A 23,471-nucleotide genomic window follows, 5' to 3' on the forward strand; every position below is an offset into this window, starting at 1 on the left:
TAGAGGCAGCTGGCCGTCACCCAGCGGATCAAGCTTTCTCCTTTCCCAATCCCAATCTGTTTTCTTTTTTCATCGATTTCCGACGGCAGAAACTGAAGGCCCACGCTCAGGCTTCTCCGACCCCCACCACGGGTCCAGCACCAGCAGGACAACCCGGGCACCGCTCACAGGGGAGCGCCGGACCCCTCACACAGCCGCACACGCACGCCCCCCTTCCCTTCGCCCCAACCCCGCCGCGAACGCCGGCACGGCTCCCTGTGCTCTGCGCATGCGCCACCCGAAGGGCGGGGGCTGTTTTCCTCCTCTTCCCCCGCTGCCGGCACAGCTGCGGGGCACGCGCGGAGCGGCCGGCGAGACGCGAGCGCAAAGGGGCGGCGGGGCGCGCAGGCGCAGACGGGGCGGCCGCAGCCTGAGCAGGGAACGTCTGTCGGTCGGTCGGGGCCGGGCAGGGCCGGGCGCGCCGACGGGATGGACGAGGACGTGCTGACCACGCTGAAGATTCTCATTATCGGCGAGAGCGGCGTCGGCAAGTCCAGGTGAGGGGCGCCGTGCCCGGCGGTCTCTCCGCTCGGCCCGGCCCGGCCCGGGCCCCCGGCGCCGCGTTGGACACTCCGCCCCCACCTCCGCCTCTGCGCGGCCTGGGCGCGGCCTGCCCGGCGTTGGGGGGGGCTTCCGCGGCCTTTGCGGCCCGGCCCCGCTCGGGCTGCCGGCCTCCTTCTCTGCTGTTCCGCCCGGGGGGAGAGTGGCGGGGCCGCCTGAGCCGGGCGGAGGCGCGGCCGAGCCCTGCGGACCCTGACACGGGGACTCGGGCCTCCCTGTGCCCTCTGAGCCTTTGTCGTTGTCGTGGCGTGCTTACTGTGCTTACTCATCTTCCTGCTGCTTTGGGGGCCGTCCGCACGTGTGCGTGTAGTCGCACACACGTCCCGGTGCTGACGGAGGGGATGGGGGCACGTAAAGTACGCATCGGAGTCGGTCTGCCGCTGACTCTTCCGTTGCTGTTCTCCTGGTGTGCTTTCCCAAGTCCTTTGGGGCCGGTGTTTCGCATCGCTGTCGCATCTTTTGTCTAAGCGGCCTTCTTTTGTCTTTTATTTTTTTCCTTATTTTTTTGATAGTGCCATAGACTTTAATAAAGTGATTTATGAACGTAGGTCATCTGGGAACATACCACACTTCTTATGTTGATTATAACTATTTTCCTTTTTTTGTGTGCATGTAAGTTCAAACTCCTACTATGGCCCTAAGTAACCCGTAAGTTGCTAATTGGAGAAAACAACCAACACCCTATTAATTATAAATCTGTCAGCCGCTCCTTGGAGTTAGCTGCTGAATCAACGACCTGGTGTGGTAGGCCTCATGACAGACATGATTTGAGATTCTCTCAACTAAATGAAATCTACTCTTTTGTATGTGGATATGTGACACACAGTGTGAACAAGTGCATAAACAAGCACTCAGAAATGTATTTCTTCAAAACAGAAGAAATAGCTGTTCCTTGACTAGAACGTGTTGGATGCTGAGCTTGGGTTGTGGTTGAAGTCCTGACTTCTCATCCAAATGCTGTACACCTGAACCCTGTGGCAGTGTTGTGCTTTGTAGAAGATGTCTGTGTATGAAATAATGGCAAAATGAGAGACTGGCTGAGTTTAGCTCTCCAGGCTTACAAACTGATGTTTTTATTCTAGTAGCAGTATGAGGGTTCCATATTTTGCCTTCTTTAAGTAGAATTAGTTCTGGTTGTCAGTAAAATAGCTGCTCTTAAATAGTGTCTCCCAAAAAGTAAACAAAGCTTTGTTTTGTTTCCCTAGGCTGGAAATGAACAGAAGCTGTCAGTCATAGCCAGCAGCTGTCTGCCACATGGCAATATTTACTCACCACAGATGAATAAGGTTACTGATTTAAAGAAAAGAAATAGTGTACTAAGAAACTTTGTCTTGCCAAAATATTTACATTTGGTACAAGTGCTGTGGCTTATGGGTACTTCTAGGAAGGACGCTACTACTATAATGCAGGAGTAGCTTTTGCTGGCATCTGGTTTATTGGTAGTAAACATTTGTGGATAGTGAGAAATGCTGTATATGTTAAAGCTGTCATGTACAGAAATGATACAGAACTGTAAAATGATTTGGAGTTACTTCTGCTGTTCAGTGTCTTTCTCTAATGGGTGTAGTCCTTATTCTGCTGCACGCCTAATTCCAGGAATTATTTCTTTGATGAAAAGCTGACTTGGAATTTTCTTCCCAAGCTTACAGAAATACTCTGTGAAACAGCATGAAACCAAGAGAATCTTACAGTCATACTGAGTTCTGAGGAAAGAGGAATAGAAGCAGATCACCTGACTGTTCAGGCAACTAATCTGACAGCTTGAGTGGCACTTCTTTCAGAGACATACTCTGTAATGGTTGTATAGAAAAGGGCTGGGCTCTTCTGACACAGCATGACTACTGTATTATTTTGTTTCCTTCTTTGTTTTATATTGCAGGGTGAAGATGGAAGAATGAGATGTATTTTTTTTAGCTATGTAATCTTGCTATTACTTTCAGATGTGTAATTTATAGGCTTTTGGCAAGCTGTGAATATGCTGCAATAACTAACTCTTCTTTCTTTTCCGTTCTCATCAGCCTTCTGCTGCGATTCACAGATGACACATTTGACCCAGAACTTGCAGCAACAATCGGTAAGTATGTGCTGATGCTACCTGAAAAAAATTTACACCAACTGTGGAATGAAATAGTTTGTTTAGACTTGCCAAACTGGTAGTGAAGTTCAGTCACGTCTGTTTTTCTGTGAGAAAAGAATGATGTGGATACAGTTTAGCATGTAGCAATAATTGGTGTATTGTCTGTACTGGGCTGTAGTTGTCCCATTTGTGGTAAAATATATCCTTGGCTGGGAAAACAGATGGTAAATGTCATCCTTGGTGAAGCTGTAAGTCATGAGTATGGGTAGTGGGAAGCTCTAGTACAACAATCTGCCAATCTTTTCCAGCACTTCAAGCTAAGATGGAATTGTAACAAACACTGTTATGTCTCCTACTGATTTATTTGCGAAGTAGCTATGAAGATGTTTGAATAGTCCTGAACTTGTGAGTAATATGATATTTGGGTAGCCTGAGTGTTAAAAATACTTTGGACTTTCTATTAGAGGATGTCAACTTCTGCAACTTGAACAGTACTGGAGCATGCTAGGCAGTGTGTAGCTTCTGCTTTTCCTGTACAAGGAAGAAATTACAACGTGTTCTATGTTTTTTCTAGTTACTAATCAGTTCCTTGGTAGCTAATACTATTGAAAAATATTGAAGAGAGCCATGAAACTGGAGTTGGAGAACATAGGAGTGAGATCATGACTGTGTTGATATGATACCTACCAACAGTGAAATCAATTGTGTTTGTGGAAAGTGATGCAAGAATGCAGGATATCCTATGTAGAGTTGTATCATGTACTTAGAAGTTTGATTGTGCTTCCCTTGGTGGCCATCTGTGCTACATTAATAACTGAAGTAATGTAAAATAAAAGTAACTTCTCAATACAATGCATTTCAATTCTAAGACGTTTCTTACTTCCTCTACAGAGTTTTGGCTGAGGATTCTGATTAGGAGCAGCCAAATTTAAGGAAAAAAATGAATCTAGGTCAGCTTTGTCTGTTTGTTTAAGAAATCTTCAATAATGTTAATAAGATACAGGAGCACTTTTCTTGTGGAGCATTGAGAAATGTAGTGATAGTGAATTTAAGGCAAGAAGAGGCTTAATAAATAGCATTACTTCTCTGTTTGGCTTCTGCTGGGTGTGACTGCCATGTGGGAATCACTGCTGTAAGCATATTAAAATTGGGGAATGATCATATGCAAAGGCAGTAAACAGGCACGTGTTGCTAAGAACTGCTGAGGCTTTCCTATTGGCGTTGTATAACTTCCTGAGTAGGTGTCAGGGGTGTTTTTTTCTAGCTGATATTACTGGTGCAGAACTGTGTGCTGGCCCAATTAAAACCAGCATGCTGACCTCTTCAGAAATGCAGGGATTGGGGTTTTATTCTGTAGATTTTAAAACTTCAAAAAGGACTGAAATTCACTTACGGATGGAGATGTTTTCAGAGTATCCCTAACTTAACTTCATATATCTGCCTAGCAGGGCAATGATGACATTTCAGAGTTGATATTGAATTTGTAAATGATAGCTTTCATGTGCCATCAAGCCTGAATACAGTGCTTCATCACCGAAAGAACAATTTTAATTTGTCCCAGAAAGGACAAAACAGTCATTTAAGCTGCTTCTGTTTTCTTTGATAAGTGTATGCCATGAGGAAATAATTGCTGGGTTGTGCACTGAGGATGCACATTAATTTGCTTGTTTTAAATACAAACAATAAAAGTTCAGGTAGCATTGTGCCACTGTTTTCATCTTCAATTGTGTGATGCACAAATCAATATCTTATTAGTTATATATTAATATATTTAGGACCTAAATATATTGAAATATATATTGAAATCCATACATTGTGGTTTGTGACATTTGATTGCTGGGTAATAAGAAGCACAAATTTTCATGAGCAAATGAAACTGCATTATAAGTTAGTCATGATATACATTAGTGCAAGCTCACTATCAGACCATGTAAATCATCAGTCTCTGTATAGTTGAAGGGCTGCGGTGAGCTCTTCCCAGAGGTCTTTTCTTCTCTGGGCTGAATGAGAGCAGCTCCCCCATCCTGTCTTGTAGGGGATGTCCTCCAGCCCTTTGAACATCCTCATGGCCCCCCTCTGCACTCCTTCCATGTCCCTGTTGTGGTGACTGCCCCAGGCCTGGGCGCAGTGCTGCAGGCAGAGCCTCATAAAGGCAGAGCAAAGTGGGGAATAATCTAGAGTAGATGCTGAAAGATCCTGATGTGATTCCTTCTCTTTGGGATTTGTCACACTGCACAACAGCAATTAAAGTTCTGTAGCATGTTGTCTAGAGCACTTGCGGGATAGCAAATTCCTGTGGATTTTTTTCCCCCCATTTAAATGAAAAGGGAACAGAATCTGGGTTGTACTTGGTTGTTCTTTTTTTTCTTTAAAGCAGCAAAGCTGTGGCATCTCCATTTTCTGATGAATGTGTTACTGAGAGGCAGCCTTTCAGCTTTTAGGACAGGCTTTGTTTGTAGAGATGAAGTATTTGGGGGTGAATTCTTTACTGCTGCAGGACAAATCCTAGATGCAGAATACTGGGGTTTGCAAGATGGTGAGATGCCAAAACATGTTGTGAATCTGTACTTGAATGTTTTCTTGGGCTGACCAAACTCTGTTCCATTTTGAGTTTGGGGATGGAAGTCCTTTCTGCTGGGACTGCAGAGCACCATGTGTCTTTCCAAAATGTGTGGATTTACTACAAAAAATGTTGTCTTTCAATATCATCTGCTTACTGACTCTTCAATTGGGTGAGATGTCTTTGGCTTTTACTTAGAATAAAAAATGAAGAGAGAATACTGGGTTAAGGTTTGGCTGCAGCAAGGCTGGTCTCTTTCCTGTTGAGACACAAGGAAAAGTGATCTTTGTGCCTTGCACAAACCTACAGCTACTAGGTGCAATATAAACTTCAAACTGTTTGTTTGTGGGAGTTTTTTAATTTAGGATTTACTAGTAATCCTCCATTATTCTCAGGAGTTTGAACTGATTTGGATAAGTATTTTGGCTTCAGTAGCTTCTGCAAGATTAACTGTGTACTGTTCTTCCTACCAGATCATTGTTCTTGTGTTCTTTTGAGGCAAATGTGTCGCAGGGCTTCATCTCACGGATCAGACTGTGCCCCACCATTTTCTGTAGTTCTCACTGCTTCTGCATGTCTCCTTGCTCTTTGTATGAGAGATTCTAGATAAACATGAAATGCAATCCTTATTTCATAAGTGAAGTAATGTATTGCATACATCTCTTAGCTTTGTAGCCTTCCTTACACTTAGAGTCCTTTGGCTCCCAGATGCCTGGTTTCTCAGTTACCTTTAACACAGATAACATGTTCCAGCTGACTTTGCACTTGATACAAATACAGCATGGCATGGTGGACTAAGAGCAGCGGCAGCATGAAAGGGACAGAATGGTTTCTTGCAGACTGTAAGTCTGTAGTCTGTTGGTGTGTAGTGCCGGGTCCCTTTGGCTCAGGCAGTATGTGCCTCCACACATGAGTACAGCATAGGACCATGCTTCCTTGGTTTTGGCTGCCTCTTAGAGTATGGTGGAAAGCATTGTCAGCTTTCTGTTGTCAGGAGACAAATGTCAACTCATCTTGCAAGCTTACAACTGACTGACACTGGTCACAGGAACATGTCTGTACTTCACTGAATCATTTACAGAACAGAAATGCACTGCTTGTTCTCTTTAACAATTTTCTAGAGGCCTGAAGTTTTCTACCAGCTTTCTTATATCATTTTTAAAAAATATTTGTCTTGCTTTTATAGAATATTTGTGTGTCTTAATCACTTGAAAAGATATATTTTAATGTGCTTTTTTCTTTTAGCAATCAGTCTATGATGCGTGGGGTTTATTCACTGTTTTAGTTTCTTAATTTATACAAATTGCTAGTGCAAATTTTAAACATTACCTCTTGATTTTAAGCTTATCAGCAAGGCTAACTTGAAGGTGCATGTGCACTTTCCATTAAATGAAAATTGCAGAATAGACACGACATTTGGTCTTTTAACTTAATGGGAGCACAATAACCTGGCTTTGAAACACAGTTGATGCTCTAAAGGGGGAGAAAAGTCCTTCTTGAAACTGCTGTGGCATGCTTTGGGTTTATGTGAAGTATCTGATAGACTCGTAACACCTACGGTTATAGATTTTAATATGACATTATTATACTTCGTTTCACGGCTACCAGCTGATGGGGAGCAAAATGAAACATAACTATATCTGATCTCTCCCTCACTTGTATTGCCATAGTCTTTAACTTTGTCCTCCTGTTGTTGTGTGTAGCTTTCCTTGGGGAAGTGATGGGCTCTTAGTTCCCATGTATTAAAAATAAAATAAAATCCTGACGTAGAGGTTAATTATTCATGTCAACAGTAGAGCTGTTACCATGATGTCTGTCTGTGTCTCCATCTTTGTGTGCAGTACTTGTGAGTCCTAACGCTGCTGGAAGCCTTATAAGAGACATACTGCATGTTCAAATAACCTGGAACTTATTTGATATGCTCATTAGAGCAATTAGTGTCATCTAACAATATTTCTCACAGGATAGAGGTCATGTATTAGATCAGTCCCTGTCTATACTAATCTACCTCTGGCTAACCACACTGATGGGACTTAGAATGTTAGAAATGAGTTTACTTGCTCTGTTTCCCTGCCTTACTACAACTTCCTTGTTTATTTTGAAAGGGTGTTGTTTAAGACCAGTGACATGCTCAGGAACGTGTCTTTGAGTAATGAATTGAAAGTCAACCCATTTGAATTAAAACTTGAATGCTTGTCATGGAAAGCGTACTTTAATGTTGGAAATTTTTTCCTTATTTCCATAAAATATTTGAGTCAATGACCTAAAATGTCATTTTACAGAAGCCCTTTAATAAAACCTTATGTGTGTTGAGAACAAAGTGTGGAAGTAACCAATAGAACTTACTGCTGCTTGTTTTATGAGTTTGATTTTTTTTCTTGTTTTTCCATTTCCAGAACATGTGGAATATATATTTGAAGGAGTAACTTTTTTTTTCCTTCTCCAGGTGTGGACTTCAAGGTGAAAACTATTTCAGTTGATGGAAACAAAGCTAAACTAGCAATATGGGTAAGTCTTGTCTTGTTCTTAATGTATCACTTTGTTTTGGGAATGGTGATGGCTTGTGTAAGGTATAGCTTGTATTGAATCATTTTATGTTAAATACCAGCGTAATTTGGAGGCATGGGGGCTTTAGTACCTGAAATTACTTACATTTATGATATGTGAAGTCTGCAGCATGTATGCTGCTCAGATTAAATTATACTCTGAACTTTGACAAGGAATCAGTGCTCTTAATAGTGTGAGGGTTTTCTTGTTCTCTTTGCTAAGCTGTTGGCACTTCAAATTGGAGGATGCAAAGTTGAATTTACTTTAAGACATACGGGCTTCTTTCAGCTCTGTCATGGGATGTGAAATTGCATTTACCATGGGTGTTTGGACTTAGATGTTAGAAGTGAGGCTCATACCTCTACCACGGATTTTGATGCTTGTTATAAAATCTTAGTGTTACAGCTGTGTTTCTGGCTGGCTGCTGCCCTGCTAGCTGTAGAACAAATGCTACACCAGAAATAATCTAATCGTTCTCTAATCCAGTTATTCACTGCACTTGACAGTTTAAATGTGTTTCCTGGGACAGACTATGCAGAATCTCAGAGTTAATGTGAGTGAAACAACAGAAGCAGGTGTAAATTCAGTTATTCAGATTGTTGCATACGCTAAATTACTTTGAGTCTTATATTGTGTATTCTGTAGGATACCTGAGAGCTAAAATAAATTCTGCTCATGTTCTGAGTAACAGAACTTTCTGGATGGCTTTTTAGGATACTGCGGGTCAGGAGCGGTTCAGAACGCTAACACCCAGTTACTATAGAGGTGCACAGGGTGTTATTCTAGGTAAGTACAGCTTTGCATGCAATTTTGAATAAGTTGATGGTTTTCTCATGCATTGGAGTACCAACCCACCTAACCTTCCTATGCTATCTAATTGATTTTGAAAGTTTTTGTGTCTTTGTGTGGAACAGCTCCTATACTAAAAGATCTTGAGTTTTATGTCTGGCTACTGTGTAGTCCGTCTCACAGGTCTGAGAAACAGGGATTATGCATGAGTTTAAAAGCTGCTGCTTCTTAAAGGGATATCTTAGAGCTCTTTAAAGCTTTCTCTGATTGGAGAGATCTTGACTAAACTGTTCAGTTATTGTCTCCAGTCCAACTGCTTAATTTGGCATAACCTGTCATGAGATTTTCTGGTAGGTTTTGTTTTGCAGTACTGTTTTTCAAGTTCCTCTATGTTCCCCATGTAGGAAGACACTGTCAAAACATATCTTAAGTTCCTTAGGTGTCGCCTGTGAACTTACTACTTAGTATTGAATGCCTTAAGAGTAAGCAAACACTATTTGGGAGTTAGAAAGTTCTGTTGAGATTAGCCCTCTGACTTTTTAAAATAATCATTTACTATTTCTTTGTTGAACAGCTTTCTAGAAATCAGACTGTTCTTGCAAGTGAAACTATTGGTTTGAGTGAAACCAACTGTTAATTGGTTTCATATTATTATTTACATATGGGGTGGGAGAATGAAAAAAAAAAAAAGATTTTTCAGAGCTTGAGATGGTCATTATTAGGTAGTCACTGGCTCGTGAAATTTAGATCTAGAAAGTATAACTGTGTGTCTCATTACTTGTACCTCGTGAAATGCTATGTAAAATGGAATGCTATTGTGCTGAGGACATTAGTTGTTAGTTAACTTTTTTAGCTAAAAATGAGGAGTGATTGAAGAAATTGTGGCTCTTTCGTCTGGTGGAAGCTGAAGGGAGACCTCGTTACTCATTTGTAAGTTGCACCATGTTGATCTCAGGTGTCTTAGAATGCAAGGAAACATTCTCAGATAACGCCAGGGGAGATGGTTGGATTGGATGTTAAGAAGAATTTCTTCACAGAGGGTGATAAAACATTGGAGTGGGCTGCCCAGGGTAGTTGTGGAGTTTCCAGCACTGGAGGTATTTGAATGTGTGGACATGGCATTACAGCACATAGCTTAGTGGTGAGACTTAGGAGATCATACTGATGGTTGGACATAATGATCTCGAACCTCATTTTCCAACCTAGATGATTCTGCAATTCTGTCAGCACTGCAGCAGTGTAGTATAAGTAACACTCTTAGAAGTTAGATGCTCAGTGCAGAAGGTCATGACATCCTCTAGCTGTATCTTCTGTAATGGTGTTAGTAAGTATCCTGTATCTGTGTTTTGCAGACATGGAATTCTTTGAAGATAATAATCTCTATCCTCTAAACCAGAATGTCTGAACATAACTGAATCTTAGAGTTGTTCTGCATTTGTATCATCACTGGTTGGAGCTGGTGAATGAAGTCTAAACTGGATTCCTTGGTTTTCTTTGTGTTTTTTTTTTTTTAATTCAAGAAACATTATTTTTGCTCTTGTTCTAATGCAGGGTGTCTTTCTTGGGAAAAAAATATTGTGAAATAATATTACTTATATCTTTCAGTTTATGATGTTACAAGAAGAGATACTTTTGTCAAGCTGGATAACTGGTTAAATGAACTGGAAACATACTGCACAAGGAATGACATAGTGAAAATGCTTGTTGGAAACAAGATTGATAAGGTAAACTTGGTTCAACTGCATTGAATGTTCTGCTAGTGTATTTTGCTAATAATATATATTAATACTGTCTTATAGGAAAACCGTGAAGTTGACAGAAACGAAGGTCTCAAATTTGCAAGAAAACATTCCATGTTGTTCATAGGTATGTTACAGATACTTGCAGAGATCTTACTTGAGTTTTTGTTAGATGATAAAAGTAGCACTTCTGTAGGACTGAAGTTTTATACAAATTAGTGGTGTTTCTCAGCTGCAGTACATGTAAAGATAAGTTACACCCATCTTCTACAAATCTGTCTCTATAAACGTGTCCAGTGGTCTAGCGTAACTGTGAATGAGTATACTCAAGTGCTCAGTAAGAATTAAGGGTGGGATACAGGTTTGATTGTAGTTTGACAAAAACTGTTTTTGCTTTGAGGTACTGCCTGGTTTCTTATAATTGTTAGGGTTTTTTTCCCCTTTAGTCCAGACCTACTTCTACTTACTGAGTTACAAACAGAAGCAAGGTGAATCAGGGAAAACTGGTACTAATAGCCAACTTTCATTATAGCAAAATAGCTGGTACTTGACAGACCTACAGTAGAAATGGAATGTAAAAAGAAGTGGGAGTATAGTTAACTTGTAAATGGTGGGTAGGATGGAATAGTGACTGTTCTGACCGGAGGAACGATGTTGGTCTCATTTTGCTGTGAATGAAATGGGTTTAAAATTAAATTAAAAATGTATAGTGAATTGATTCCTTATGCATAAGTTTGTTAATCCTTTCCTGTAAGAATCAGCCAGAAGTACTTTATAGGACTATCCAGTAGCAAAGCAGTTCATTGACATGCTCTGTGTTCCTCTGTGATGTAGATGTGTTCCTGGTCTGCAACTAATGACATGTTTTTGTCTAGCACTTTGCAGTGTTTTTGGTTTTAGAGTCAGATGTGAAAAGAAGCTCAAAACTGAGGTGCAAGCTATTAAGTGCATGGAATATAAAAGGAAGCATGAAACTTAATATACATGTGTATATTACATGTGTTTGTGTATGAGCTAAGTATCTGTGTGACTGTACAGAAGAACAGGGCAAGCTTTAGTGGAACTGAATAGTTACAGATGGTTTCTGTTTGCTCTCATAATACACCCAGTGAGCAGCGTTTTGTGGTTTTGATGAAAGAAATATTCCTGAATGAGATTACCAAGAATTCTGCTCAATGCAGAAGAAATGAGACCCCTAATCAGTTTTTAACAGAACAGTTTTATCATGGAGGTTGACCCAAAAACCTACAGTATGGATTCCTTTGCTTCTAATGATAGTAGTGCTACAGTTCAGACAGCAGAAGATTTTCCAGTCTTTCTTCTTACTGAACTGCTTTCCACAGCAAAAATAAATATAAACTGTAAGTCTCCATGTATTCTAGTGACATTCAATCTAAAAGTTCGGTTAATAAAGTAGGAATTAGTGCAAACATCTGCATACGTGCTAATTATGATGCTGCTACATGTTGTAGAACATGTTGTAGAAGTTGTAAATCTAGGTGGTAGGTTGAGACTTTTCTGAAAGAGGAAGTACTGAACAAATTATTAAAAGCTGTGCTAACACTGCACTTCTTGTGTCACTTTTCCAGAGGCAAGTGCAAAAACGTGTGATGGTGTACAGTGTGCCTTTGAAGAACTTGTTGAAAAAATCATTCAGACTCCTGGACTGTGGGAGAGTGAGAGCCAAAACAAAGGTGTAAAATTATCAAACAAGGAAGAAGGACATGGAGGAGGCGCTTGCGGTGGATATTGTTCTATGTTATAAACTTTGGGAGGCTTATTCTTTGCATATTTAAACAGATAGTGACATCTTTCTGTAAATAAATCCATTAAATGCTATTTTTAGGGACCTTGCAGTTTGCACATACTTGTTTTGTATCATGGCAGTGAACACTTGTAGGAAAAATGTTCTGCAGCTTTCCCAGTTTGAGAATGTTATGGTAAGCATGCCCAATTTGCCATCTTCAGGTTTTTATAAAGTAGCATAAATAATGTGCAGGAACAAATGCACTAAAAGTTTTATGACTATATACATCCATCATGTAAGTATTCTAAACAGATCCATCTAACACATGCACATTACTACATTGTCTGCTTTCTGTCTCATTTTTAAATACTCTGAAATTACAGAACTACGTAGTGTACACAGACCTTGAAAACAGTGTAAGCTAAAATGTTACATTTCATCTCTTCTAGTAGATGCTTTTTTGATATTAAAAACACTATTATACAGTTCTTAGGTAAATGCTGAATTTTTATTTCAGCTGAGCTGTCAAAAATACAAATTGGCACAGGCCATAATTGATATCAGCACCTTCTGGAAGAGATGCCTTGAAAGCTTCCTTTGCAAAGCTGAGGGATGCCCTTTTTTCTTTTTAATCATCACTTCAGTTGATGGCTTAACTGGAGTTTTAATCCTGTGATATTTATATACTAAATTTGTGGTACTCTTGCACTCTAGGTTTTTATGATGCAGTCTACTCTAGGCCTGCTGTAGAAAGTCTTCATTTTTGGCAAGGAGTCTAAATGACATCTTTGTTCGTTCATTGTGAATCAGTTTGCCACTCTTCAGTACAGATGCCTCATTTTCTTAAATGTTTATAACTATCTCAAACTGTAGCTCACTATGGCTGTGAAGATCTGTATTATGTCTGCTTTGTGTGGCTACCTGTTTGGAAATATAACTTCCTATCACAAACACTAAATGGGAAGCTCTGGGGCTACTGTATGGAAAATACTATTACAATGAGTATTCACTTAAATTAACTGTATCAAAGCCAATGGTTTGTTTCAGAAGACTTGTATAGACTAATAAATTTTTTTTCCACAGTATTCAACTTTTCTAACCTCTTTCTATTGTAGAGTTGTATATTTTCTAGCACATGCAATTTAAACAAGGTCATTTCTTACAGAGCAATTATTTCTGATTTGTGAAGGACAAGACAAGGATGCTGTGTTGATTTTTATTTTTTTAATAATCACTATAGTGCAATCAGTAACCGAACTGTTGGGCAACTTCTTGTAAATATAGTGAATGACTGCCTTTTCTTACTGCAAGGTTTTGTGTACATGTCAGCGTACATGATCTGTATTTTGCAGCAGATCTTGGCTGCTTCTGTTAAAATACACTTTTCTTCACATGGAAACTGCTTTCTATTCTGTTTTACACTTGCTTGAAGACAATATCAAAATTTGGAGATTTAACCACACTAGTTGTTTTTACCAAATATTGTATCTATAGTATTGTTGATGTAGTAGGATAATTTAAATATGTAAATGTAATTGTTATTAAATACACATACATATTATATTGAAGTGTTAGATTTGTATTACTGTTTCATGATGTGGAATGTGGGCTGAGCACATCTTAATATTAGTGTTGAGGTCGCTGGTTCTTGTTTTGGGTAGGTTAGTAGCAGTGGAGACCTGTAGAAGCATTAAAGCTCTGAATAACTTATTTTGGTATGATTTCACTAATACTAGGAGAATGTTATAATGCAGGCAGAGGCCTGTAGTACTTCCATACCCATTTTTCCATCTGGTCTGGGTGCATCTTTATATTGGGAAAGGACTTAATTTTTAGTTTGTGTCAAAAAGATCCTTTTATCACAGGATTGAGATTCATCTTTTATTCTGATTCTGCCTAATCTGACAGTTTCTCTTCCCAAAGGGAGAGGAACTGCAGGGGACTCTGAATAGTGGCATTGTTCTGCAGAAGAATGAAGTCATTTGCTTCTTTCCCTGGAAAATTGGAGATGGGGTGAAGGGTGAGAGTAGTGTTCTGAAACAGCCTGCTTAGTAAGGCTCAAACAGAGCTGTCCTTTTTTTTTTTTTTTTTTGAAGAGTTCTCTATTTGATGTGCAAGTAGATTTCTTCCTCTTCTAAGCATGTTTAGATATGTCCCTAAGGAATGGCTTTTCCCGGAGTCTCACTTCTTCCCTTGTTCCTTCTTCCATCATTCCTCTTTCAAGAAGCTGTGCACTGTAGGGGAGGTTTCCTGTGCTTCCAGTATGTTAGAGCGAACTTAAGGCCATGTGTTCTTCCTCTGCTATTTCTTTTGTTTCAAACTTTTTTAGAATTTTGTGGTTCCATCTTTCAAATGTTTCCATATTTCCATTGTTTTCTCTTTGCAGGTGAGTGTTGTACCAACACTTTTCCAAGTGCACTGTCACTGTTTGGCTGTAATGCAAGCATGTCTGAAACTACTGTGGAAAGTATCACAGAATCACAGAACGGCCAGGGTTGGAAGGGACCATGAATCTCCAACCCCCCTGCCACATGCAGGGTCACCAACCTCCACATTTAATGCTAGACCAGGCTGCCCAGGGCCCCATCCAATCTGGCTTTGAACACCTCCAGGGACGGGGCATCTACAACCTCTCTGGGCAGCCTGTTCCAGCACCTCACCACTCTCACAGTAAAGAATTCCCCCCTGACATCCAAACTAAATCTCCCCTCCCTCAACTTAAAACCATTTCCCCTCATCCTGCAGTTATCTACCTTTTCAAAGAGTTGATTCCCCTCCCCTCTGTAGGTTCCCTTTAGGTGTTGAAATGCTGCAATGAGGTCACCCCGTATCATGATTTCTGTCTTACTGATTTAAGGCTGGATTGCTTTTAGGAGCACGTGGAACCTTAATGGGTAGCTGAGGGATAAAAGGGATGATAATTACTGATTTTTTTTCATGAGGTAATGACAGCTTGCTCTTCTCTGGAAGAGTGGCCAGGTGCTGGAATGGGCAGGGAGGTGGTGAAGTCGTCCCTGGAGGTGTTGAAGAAACATTTAGATGTTGTACTGAGGGACATGGTTTAGTGGGAACTATTGGTGATAGCTGGATGGTTGGACTGGATGATCTTGGATGTCTTTTCCAACATTGGTGATTCTATGAGCATCCTCTTTAATGGCAGATAGTTTTATAAGCAAATACTGAACCACAGTGAAGTAACTGGGATCATGAAAGAAAATTAAGCCTTGATTTCATTTCATTTATTTTGTTTTTAGTGTTGAAAACATCAAGCATCTGTTAGGTACCAATGGCTAGCAGTGGTTGTCTGTAACCTTTGGAAGCCTGGAAGAATATAGCAGAGCAGCTAGATCACCTTGAATTTACACTTCACAATACTACTATTATGGTTTTGTCTTGAATTCCTCCTTTCACTTTTTTAATATATTAAAAAAAGGGAAGATGATGGGACAGGCTTTTGGTGCAGGTTTCAAGATGCTCTTTTTATTGGTCTACTATTTCTGCTAGAAGGGCTTTTATCCAAGGGAAAGAGTCACTTTTCCCTGTTCTCCTACTGCAATAATGAGATCAGCAGCTGGCTCAAAGTAAGCCTTAACAAAATGAAAATGTCAGTTCAGTAAATCCCTGAACAATGCCATCAACTGTCTCATTGACCTTGGCAGTGCTTCAGGAAGCAGTGGTGGTCTTGATGTAGTTACGTATGGCAGTGGCAACTCCTCTGTGTGCTTTGTTTTATTTTCCTTGTCTGTCAGTTACCTGAAAGATGCATAGTGAATTGCAACAGTTCATTTAATCTTGGCCGATAGTTTTGTGTAGTTTAAAAATTTAATGTTTTGAGGCTGAACTGGATGTGATTTACTCTTTTTTTTCCTTAAACGCTTGCAGCACATGGCCAAGCTGTGTTTTAATCACCACAAGTTACTGCTGTTTAGCTACTGGAGGTGAAGTGCTGAGGGCACTGCATCCACCCCACCTGTGCTATCTTGTTCAAAGCTCCTGTAATAACTTACAATGTCTCCTGCCTCCTTGATAAAGCAGCATTAGGATGAGCAGGGCTGTCTCATGATGCCAGATACATGGTTGCATGGTTTATAGTGATAGTTGAGCCTTCAAGGGCAAAATACAAGGTGCTTTTCATGATGATTTTCCAACAGTGTGAGATTTTTTGAGGGGGGAAAAGGAGAAGCACTCCATTAAAACTGTATCAAAACTCAGGTTCTGTAAGGTTTCCTCATACTTCACTCATGAGTACCTGTGGGACCTGAGTTAAAAATGTAGGGGCCACATATAGGCAAAGAATTGTGAAGCCATGTTTCCAAACTGCTGTGTGCTTATCTTCCATGGCTGATGTCAGTGCAAGAGTAAAAACTGACCTTGTGCTTGTGCCAGAGTAACATCTGGTCCTGTAAGTTACAATAGTCCTGGAGATTAACTACTAAAGTTCTTGTAGTGCTGGTTTCTGTAGTGTCTACGCATAAAAATAATTCAAAATTCCTAGTGATGTTCCAGAACTCTTGGGCTCTAGTTCTTTATCTTACAAGCTCTAAAAATACAGAAGAACCGTTTTTTAAAAAAGCATCTAATTGCCATTAGAAACTTTTCTAGTGGAATGATCAGCTCTGGATTTACTTTGTTCTGGAAATGTCTTCTAGTTGGATCTTTTCAGTAGTTTTTGATTCCCCCATCTTAATGTCTATCGGGCTGGGCTTTCTGATAAGATGAAACTATTGCGATGTTGGTAGAGTATGAACCTTGTTCTTTAACTTAAGCTTGAGCTACTCGTTGCTTTCTAGGGTTAGGAGCAAAGCTATAAAGCAGAGGTCAGGGAACAAAGTTAGCAATAATCCAAACTGTGAAGGTATTTACATATTTTCATATATGCTATATATGGATGTATAATCTCTGAATTTCAGCCTCAGAGACATCGATTTCCTGTAATTCAGGGTAACACAGCCTGCAGCCCAGTTTCATCCAGAAGAACAAGATTGCCTTTTTGTACTGGAGGCAAGAGTGGGCTTTGTACACTGCCAATGTCTGAGCTTGGTATGAGAACAAAGCTGAAGTTCCTGGTCAAGTGGTAGAGTGCTGGAAGACAGAGACAGTGTCTGCCCCGGTGTGGTTTGATACTGAAGAGTATCCTTGATGAGACTGGCACAGACCTGGGTCCATCTGGTCCAACCCCCAGAGCAGGGAGCCAGGCTTGTGTCCAGGTGGCTTCTGAAGTTCTTCAGAGAGGAGACTGCAGCCTCTCTGGGCAGCCTGTGCTGGTGCCTCATCACCTGCACTGCACAGAAATACCTCCTGGGTTGGGCCAAGAGTGTCTTGTCCTGTCACTGGGCACTGCTCAAAGGAACTCTTTGCTCTCTTCCCATCAGGTGTTTATATGCATTCACAAGCTCCTTGTGAGCCACCTCAGTGCTGAGTAGAGGGGAAGGATCACCTCCTCCTCTGCTCCGCTGCACCACTCCTAGCACAGCAGGACACCCCCAGGCTTTGGCAATAGGGTGGTGCTGCTGATTCAGTTCTGCTACACCTTTCTTCCCCCCATGTCCTTTTTTTTCCAGAAGGAGCTGAAATCTACGAGGCCCCCACCATGTACAGCTGCTTGGGATTATTCCTCCCAGGGCAGGATTTTCTGCTTTTGTCTTTTGGACTTTCATGAGATTCCCGTTGGGCTTTAAAAGGGAGCCTCCGTCCCTGGGTGGGCTCGAACCACCAACCTTTCGGTTAACAGCCGAACGCGCTAACCGATTGCGCCACAGAGACCTGTGCAATTGCTAGCAGAACAATACTGACTGCATTTGCACTAACTGCTGCAGGTGGTGGCTGCGTGCAGTGAATATTGAGCATAGCCCACCACGTTCCTGCGCTGAGCTTGAGGTGTCTTTGTATCAGAATAGTGCAGGAGATGCAGAGAAATCTGCTGCCTACTGCAGGATGCAAAAGATGAGGTTCTTTTAATTTGGAGAAGTAGCTCACGTTGCTCAGGAGAGGAGGGCTTGAGGTGGTGGTGTTAGGCCATGCTCGTATCTCAGAGGTGGGTGAGCTGTACGCTTCCTCTAAGCCAAAGCTGCAGAGTGGCCCAGCAGCACAGTGCTTGCTGCGTGTATGGGCATGGCTGTGAGAACTCTGGCAACCTGTGTGGCTCTGAGCTTTAATGCAATTAAAGACATCTACTCATTGGAGCACAGGCTGGGTGACCCCAGGTGTCTCACTGTGCCTGGGGACGAGAGGTTGGGAACGTTGGCTGGCCTAAAGGTAAAGTGAAGATTTAATGGTTGAAATTACATATATATATATTTAATAGATGTGCTACCTCAAAGAAACCACAGATTACAATCTGGTTTCTTATGGGCGTGTTTCTCCAGCCAGGAAAGGGCAGAGCCTTTCACTGTGTGTTCCCCTGCAAGACTGTACTTCTGATTACTCCTGACAGTATTGTTGGAGAAATCCTCCTGTACCTTAACTGCATGAGGATAAGAAGACGTGTCTAATTATTTTAGAATGAATTTGAGTAATTTGCTTTCAGAGGGTTAGGAAACATTAGGTAAGAAAAATGACATGGGGCACGGCTGCAGATTCTGCTTTTGTCCTGGGATGGAATTGGAGGGCAGCTGAGTCCCATGGGCCTGAGAGCTCAAATGCAGCAGATTCATTGTAGGGAGAGGGGGAAAAAAACTGGAGAGCTGAACTTAGTATAGAACCTTCTGTGTTTTTAGGTATGTGTTAATAAGGGTCTTTCCAATGGTTTCCATGATTATTTGTTGGAGCATTCAAGCTTTGGCAATAATGTTTGAACTAAGAAATTATGGGTTTTCAAGACTCTGCAGGCATTACTCATACAGTCTTTTCTGTAACTTAGAGTTTGAGACAAAGCTTGGAGGAGAGAGAAGGCATTAAATTAACAGGTCAAGCTGGAAAAGCCAAGTATTCAAGCAGGGAGGTCCTTTCTCAGGTCTGTGGAAAGGCTGCAGTAATGCTGTTGGTGCAGTGTACTGCTTTTTCTGGGTGTGAACAAATGTGTGATGAAATATGATGGGAAAGCTAACAGGTTTCTGTAGAAGCCAAAGCGTGAGTTCAAGCATAGGAATATGCTGCTTGTCTCTCTTCATCCTTTAAAAAGAAAGAAAAAGCCATCTTTTCATCCTCAAATTTCCCTCCTCTCAATATCTACAGGGGGCTATAGGAAAGAAGGGGGCAGGTTCTTTAGGAGGGTTTGTGGTGTCAGGACAAGGGGAAGTGGTTTCAAACTAAAAGAGTGGAGATTTATACTGGATATAAGGAAGACCTTTTTTACGCTAATGGTGATGAGGCACTGGCACAAGTTGCCCAGAGAGGTGGTGGATGTCCCATCCCCAGAGACACCCAAGGTCAGGCTGGATGGGGCTCTGAGCACCTGATCTGGTGTAGGTGTCCCTGTTCATTGCACGGGAGTTGGACCAGATGACCTTTGTGTCCTTTCCAAATCAAATGATTCTATTATAACATATATATATATTTGCTTCCACAGATGACCTCTTCTACTGTGTGTGTTTGTTTGGGTTTTTTTTGTTTTTGTTTTTTGTTTTTTTTTTTTTGTTTTTTTTTTTGTTTTTTTTTTTTTGAACCTCACCAGGGGATGCTTTTCTTCCTGCTTGGCTTTATCTCCTTTGCTGTAATTTCTTTCTCTGGGTCTGCTACTGACAGCGACATTTGCAGGTGATGCTTCCATGCTGAATGGACCCAGGCCGAAGGCTGTCTTGTTTATGACAAGTAAAAATGAAAAAAACAATTACATTTCTTGCTAGACTGGAAAGTTGCTCATGGCAAAGCAATGCCTTTTTAATGTTTTCTGCTTTTTAGGGTAAATACAGTGCAGAACTAGGAATGCAAACTCACTCTTAGCATTTGTTCTGTTTATGCATTGTTCTGTGTGGAAATGAATCATACAATCATATCAAAATGCTTAAACCTAATGATAGACTTAATTCTTGGTGTGACTGAGGAGAACAGCTGGACTGCTTTGTAGCTCTGTAGTTTTATTTTGTATACAGGGAAACATCTTTGTTAAAACTGAGAGTTCTGCTCAAGCATCTTGTGGTAGCCTGAATGTTGCAGATGAGGTATTCTGTCCCCTGGAAGCAGTGCTGCTGGGGCTCCCAGGCTGAGGCAGATCCTTGGGGCTCACCAATGTCAGCAGTGCTGTGCTTCAGGAACTGGGTGGGTGCACTGGGAAACACAAATACACAGAGGGAGAACAAGTGATGAAGAGCCCCTGATTTCTTGGGCAGGTGTTGTTTTTCTATGCAAGTAAATCATACAGTTGAAAAGCAAATCGCTTCAGTTGTTTACATTCACATTTTATTTTTCTGCCCTTGTGCTTTGTCCTGAGTAGTTGCTCAATGACTGCATGGTTGCTGCAGCCTTTGGCAGCCTGTCCTGCACCTGCAGCAGGGGCCAAACCCTCTGTATCTGTCCTTGCAAAGATCTCTAGGCACTTATATGGCATAACAAATATGGGGAGGTGGGGGAGCAACTTAACAAGAGGAATAAAGGAAGAAAAGTAGCCCTGTGAGGTTAAAGATGCTATCTATCTCTCTGCCTCTACCAATCCCAAACTGCCTGCAAGACAAATTGTCGGCAAAGCCCATTTGTAGGAGGTCTGCGCCTGTTGCTCAAGTGCATGTAAGTGTCAGAAGAAAAATGACAGCAAATCGTGTAAAATGCGTTTCAGCTGTGAATTTGTGTGTGTTCTCATTCTCTATGACCTCTGTCTCCCACATGGACTTTCCTGTAGGATTTGCCATAGTTAGAGGAGTTATCACCAAGCAGAACTCTCCTCAAGAGCTTGTATCTTTAAAGCAACCCATAGAAAAATTCCCCTTTTGCTTGTGTGCAACTGACTTTTATGAACTCCTGTTGAATCTCCTAATCCCGTTTTGGTCTTTTGGTGCAATTTACTTTTATCCCAAAGCTCAGCTCTGCGAATTTGCCAAAGAAAACACCGGGCACCATAGAAAGACTGGTTTAAATGTAGCTGCTTGAGGGAGCCTGGTAGGGAAGTTTAAAAAGACAAAAGTCAATGTGTTTTTCATATCTTTATATATATAAAATCTTTCCTTTATGCTCTGATTAGGGACTAAGTGGACCCTTGAAACCACAGTCTCTTTCCTTACTGAAATTTTATATTTCTCAGTTAATATGGGGCAATTAAAGTGCTGGGATTTTTATTTAAAGAGCAATATGAACATTGTAATAAGATATTTGTAGGCATAACTAAGAAATGCTGCAAAACTGATGAAAGAGAAGATAATCCATTTGTCTCAAGCATCTGTAGTTCTCCATTAACTTAGAGTGGAGCTCTCCAGATCATTTGCTCTTTGTAACACTTTGAGATGGGTAGAGTTGCTAAGTCACGGCAAGACCGGTATGTATTTCTGCAGAAGCATTTAGATGTTCAGGTGGCAAACTCACTTTTGAGTATTTGGGTACAAATTTTTATGTGAAATCTGCCAAGGACAAAGAAACCTTCAGCTTGAACTGCCATGCCTGAGGTCCCATCTGGTGCAAACATGAAGTCAAGTGGTTCTTTTCCTCCAGTGTGTATCTGTGGCTTCTTAAAAACTTGGTGATGCTATATATGAACTTCACGTAGTGACACTTGGAATAGAGGGAAATACAGATCATGGCTTGACCCAGAAGCCATTAGTTTGTGTACCCAAGGGTGTCTGAGTACAGTTCTAACAGCGTGGATTGAGGTAAGAAGGCACCATTACTCTTCTTCTGGATTAGAGAAAACCTCAGTTAGAGTTTAGTTTTTAGAACAGTAGAGATGATGTGCTGGATATATATGCTCTTGCAATATACATAGCATTTACTGATATCACATAGTTTGGGATTTTTCTTTATACTACCTGATACTGATGAAGGAGCAAACTCCTTCAAAACCTGTGTCATTTCTCTTACTGCTTACATTGCACTTTCCCTAAAGAAGGAAAATGTTTCCCCGGTGAAACCTATGCCTAATAAACAGCATTTAAAGATGTTTAATTTTACAGCTATTCTACTTCCTGGTCAACATCAGTTAGTTAAAGACTTGGGCTTTTGACTGGGCTCAGGCATCACTTGTCTCTTACATAACCCATTTGGTACAGTTCCATGCAGTTCTGAAGAATATAAAAGCCCCCTAGCAATCCTCTTTGTTCTGTAGTTCTGCTCTCTGGTTCATGCCTCCTAGCATGTTTTTGTGTTTTTAGTCTTTATTAATGGAATACAGTATTATCTTTCTACTGCGCTGTCTGGGGCCTACTTGTGTATAGTTGGCCTGTAGTCCAGGGCTTCCTACTTGCCTTTTTGGATACTGATACAATACTGCAACTTCTCTGCTGTGTGGAGTTTTCAAAAAAAAAGTGTTTGTGTGAGTGCAGGACTCTCACAATGTTATGCTCTTGTCATGACAGAGTAGAGAACTAAATGCAAACAAATGCCTTAGCCTTCCTGCTCACTCTCCTCTTGTGGGCACTCCTTGTCTGAGATCTCTTTTTTATCCTGCTGCGACAGAAGCTTGTGGAGGGATTCCGTTTGAGACTGTACACAAATTATCCCAGCAAAGCTCCCTGCAGTCCTGCATATGCAGCTCTTTGTGCCTTACAGATGGAGAAATTACAGCCTGGTCTATGTGCTGGCTTCAGGCTTAGCTGGAGTACTCTCGCTTATCCTAGTAAGTTAAAAGTTACATCTTTAGTAAAACTGGTTCTGTTGGCAGTGCAGAGAAGGCCAGAGATGGAGTGCAGAGAATGGCTTGCTAAAGATGGAGCAGAAGTGATGACTTTATCCTGCAGAGGCTGATGGGCCCCAGCTGGCTATGTTGGGTAGCACAAGGAGCCTTGTGCGAGGCACTGTGCTGCCCTGTCACACTGCACTGCTCCCCCTGACTTCCTGGATGCTCTGAGAAATACAGGAAAATCAGAGCTGAAGTGACTTCCACAAAGCAGAATTCACTGCAACAGGCAGATCATTGTTAAGCAATTACTTTTTAAAGTAAAAAACAATTCCTTATTACTTACGGGGTAAACCAAATGATATGAGAAAAGCAGCAAAGGGGGAAGAGCTTTTAGGCCAAATGCTTTACAAAGCCTCTTCCATAAGATGGCAGCAGCTTATTTTGTGAACTACGAGGCAGAGTGAAATGATGGCTGTGGGAACCTGTGGAATGGGTGCTTCATCTTTGTGGGCTTTGTATCTGTCTTTTGCTTGGTCTGTGCCCTTTGTGACTGTCCTCACACAGGTTAGTCAGCAGCCTTGCTGTACATGGTAAAACATTTTCTCTTGTTCAATGCAGTAGTGATAAATATAAACATGAGCAGAGATACTAAAAAACAAGCTGCAGGAGCCACAGGTATCCGATTGCATTTCAGCATTTGCTGCAGTCAGGTG

The 23,471-nt window shown here is 41.2% G+C and overlaps 1 protein-coding gene and 1 non-coding gene across 2 annotated transcripts; one reads left to right on the top strand and one right to left on the bottom strand.

Annotated features, from left to right (window-relative positions):
• The first annotated feature begins 304 nt into the window (after positions 1-304).
• RAB18 (RAB18, member RAS oncogene family) lies at positions 305-13,736 on the top strand. Its single transcript, XM_031616082.2, has 7 exons — positions 305-536; positions 2,619-2,674; positions 7,684-7,745; positions 8,498-8,570; positions 10,179-10,297; positions 10,373-10,439; positions 11,902-13,736. Exons 1-7 carry the CDS (start codon positions 469-471, stop codon positions 12,075-12,077), a joined length of 621 nt encoding a protein of 206 aa, XP_031471942.1. The 5' UTR covers positions 305-468; the 3' UTR covers positions 12,078-13,736.
• Positions 13,737-17,748: 4,012 nt separating this feature from the next.
• TRNAN-GUU (transfer RNA asparagine (anticodon GUU)) lies at positions 17,749-17,822 on the bottom strand. Its single transcript has one exon. It is a non-coding gene; the product is annotated as a tRNA-Asn (tRNA).
• Between the last annotated feature and the right edge of the window lie 5,649 nt (positions 17,823-23,471).

This window comes from Phasianus colchicus, chromosome 6 (assembly GCF_987193195.1).
Source record: "Phasianus colchicus chromosome 6, bPhaCol1.hap1.1, whole genome shotgun sequence".
NCBI classification, from domain to species: Eukaryota; Metazoa; Chordata; class Aves; order Galliformes; family Phasianidae; genus Phasianus; species Phasianus colchicus.